A 1,542-nucleotide genomic window follows, 5' to 3' on the forward strand; every position below is an offset into this window, starting at 1 on the left:
CTTATAAATGCAATTAACACTATAGTCCAAAAATTTAATAGCCATTATTATTATTATTCACTTCAAAAATTGAACGGTTCCTGTTTACCGGGAGCAGGCGCTCATTTCTTGAGAATATTCGAAGAAAAGTCGTCTTAGCTTTTCATGAAAGCATTTGACTATTAGCAAACGCCAATCCATACCAGAAAAGACTAAAGACATTGACCAAAACCAGGAAAGTGCGTCCAGATGCCCTACGCTCCACTGCTTATCTCCATCCAATCAAATCAATAACAAAGATGGCAACTTAGCTACATTGAATAATTTATTCAAACCAACTACTCTGCCACTCAATAAAAAAATTCACAGCTCCACACAGTGAAAAATCTCTGAACAAACAGTGAAATCAAAGCCTATCTCCACATCAACAAAAATCTTGTGGAGAATAGACAACAAAGGAACAAAAAATAAATAAAACAAAAACAACAAAACTTGATAACAGCATGCCATGTCCAATACTTCTTTCTCTGTTTTCTTTCCTCTGTTTTTTTGGGTAAATAAATTAATCCATGTTCAGCACTTGGTTGAGTTGCTAAAGTGATTCCTGCCTCTGCATTCTCATCTCTTCGTAGAATCTCCGGATAAACCTCTCAGCCCTTTGATCAACTGAATCTTCTTCATCTCCCGAATCAAACGGCTCCAAGAATTGCCCTGCAATGGCAGGCAAAGCAGGTAAAGATTCTAATCTATAATCTGCATTCCCTTTTTCAGCTCCCAAACTACCCAAACATGTACAATGAAATAACATCGAATAGATATCTCGAAGCCTTCGGCTTTTGGACTGGTTTCTGTGGTACTGAAAGAGGGGAGTGCTCGAAGCAGAGAACTGGTACTCTTCAAGAAAACCATAGTTGTAATGCTTGAGAAGCTTGAACTTCTTAAGCTTCCTTGCTTTCTTAAGAAAAATGAGCTTAGGAATGATGGGTTTTCTCATTTTGGCAACGAAGATTGAAACTTTGAGAAGATTTGAGAGCTTTTGGAGAATGGGTAATCTTTTTCTGGCCATTTTTCTGGCAGCTCTGTAAGGTAAGCAGAAAGGTTGGCTGGAGGCTTTGGGAGAGCTTCGAGGGTGGAGACATGGGTAGGGAAGCTTTTAACGAAGCATAAAAGGTGAATGATTTAGACGGATCTGAGTTGTGGTGCGGAGCCAAGCTGTAAAAAGATGGTGTGGTCGGTTGCATTTTGGACGCATATTATAATATATAAAGCAATAAGCAGCTAGCCGTTGCATCCCAGGTGGGTCTCGTACTAAGTTTTCCGAGTTTGAAGTTTTCCCTTTCTTTTACTTTTCCAAGTTTGAAGTTTGAATTTGGAGGCTTAATAGAAATTGAGGCACAAGGCAAAAACTTAAAATACAGTATTTTTAATTTTAAAATATTAATATAATAAAATTTTATAAGGCTCTGTTTACTTCAACGTAAAATGGTTTCCGTCGGAAAATATTTTCAGGGAAGTCATTTTTCCTGAAAATATTTTCCACCGAAAACATTTTACGGTGTTTAC

The 1,542-nt window shown here is 37.5% G+C and overlaps 1 protein-coding gene across 1 annotated transcript; it reads right to left on the reverse strand.

The window, feature by feature from the left end:
• Positions 1-228: 228 nt before the first annotated feature.
• LOC132167807 (cotton fiber protein) lies at positions 229-1,183 on the reverse strand. The gene has a single exon (XM_059578836.2). It carries the CDS (start codon positions 1,043-1,045, stop codon positions 572-574), a length of 474 nt encoding a protein of 157 aa, XP_059434819.2. The 5' UTR covers positions 1,046-1,183; the 3' UTR covers positions 229-571.
• Positions 1,184-1,542: the final 359 nt, after the last annotated feature.

The sequence above is a fragment of the Corylus avellana genome, chromosome 2 (genome assembly GCF_965113065.1).
Source record: "Corylus avellana chromosome 2, dhCorAvel1.hap1.2, whole genome shotgun sequence".
Taxonomy (NCBI): Eukaryota; Viridiplantae; Streptophyta; class Magnoliopsida; order Fagales; family Betulaceae; genus Corylus; species Corylus avellana.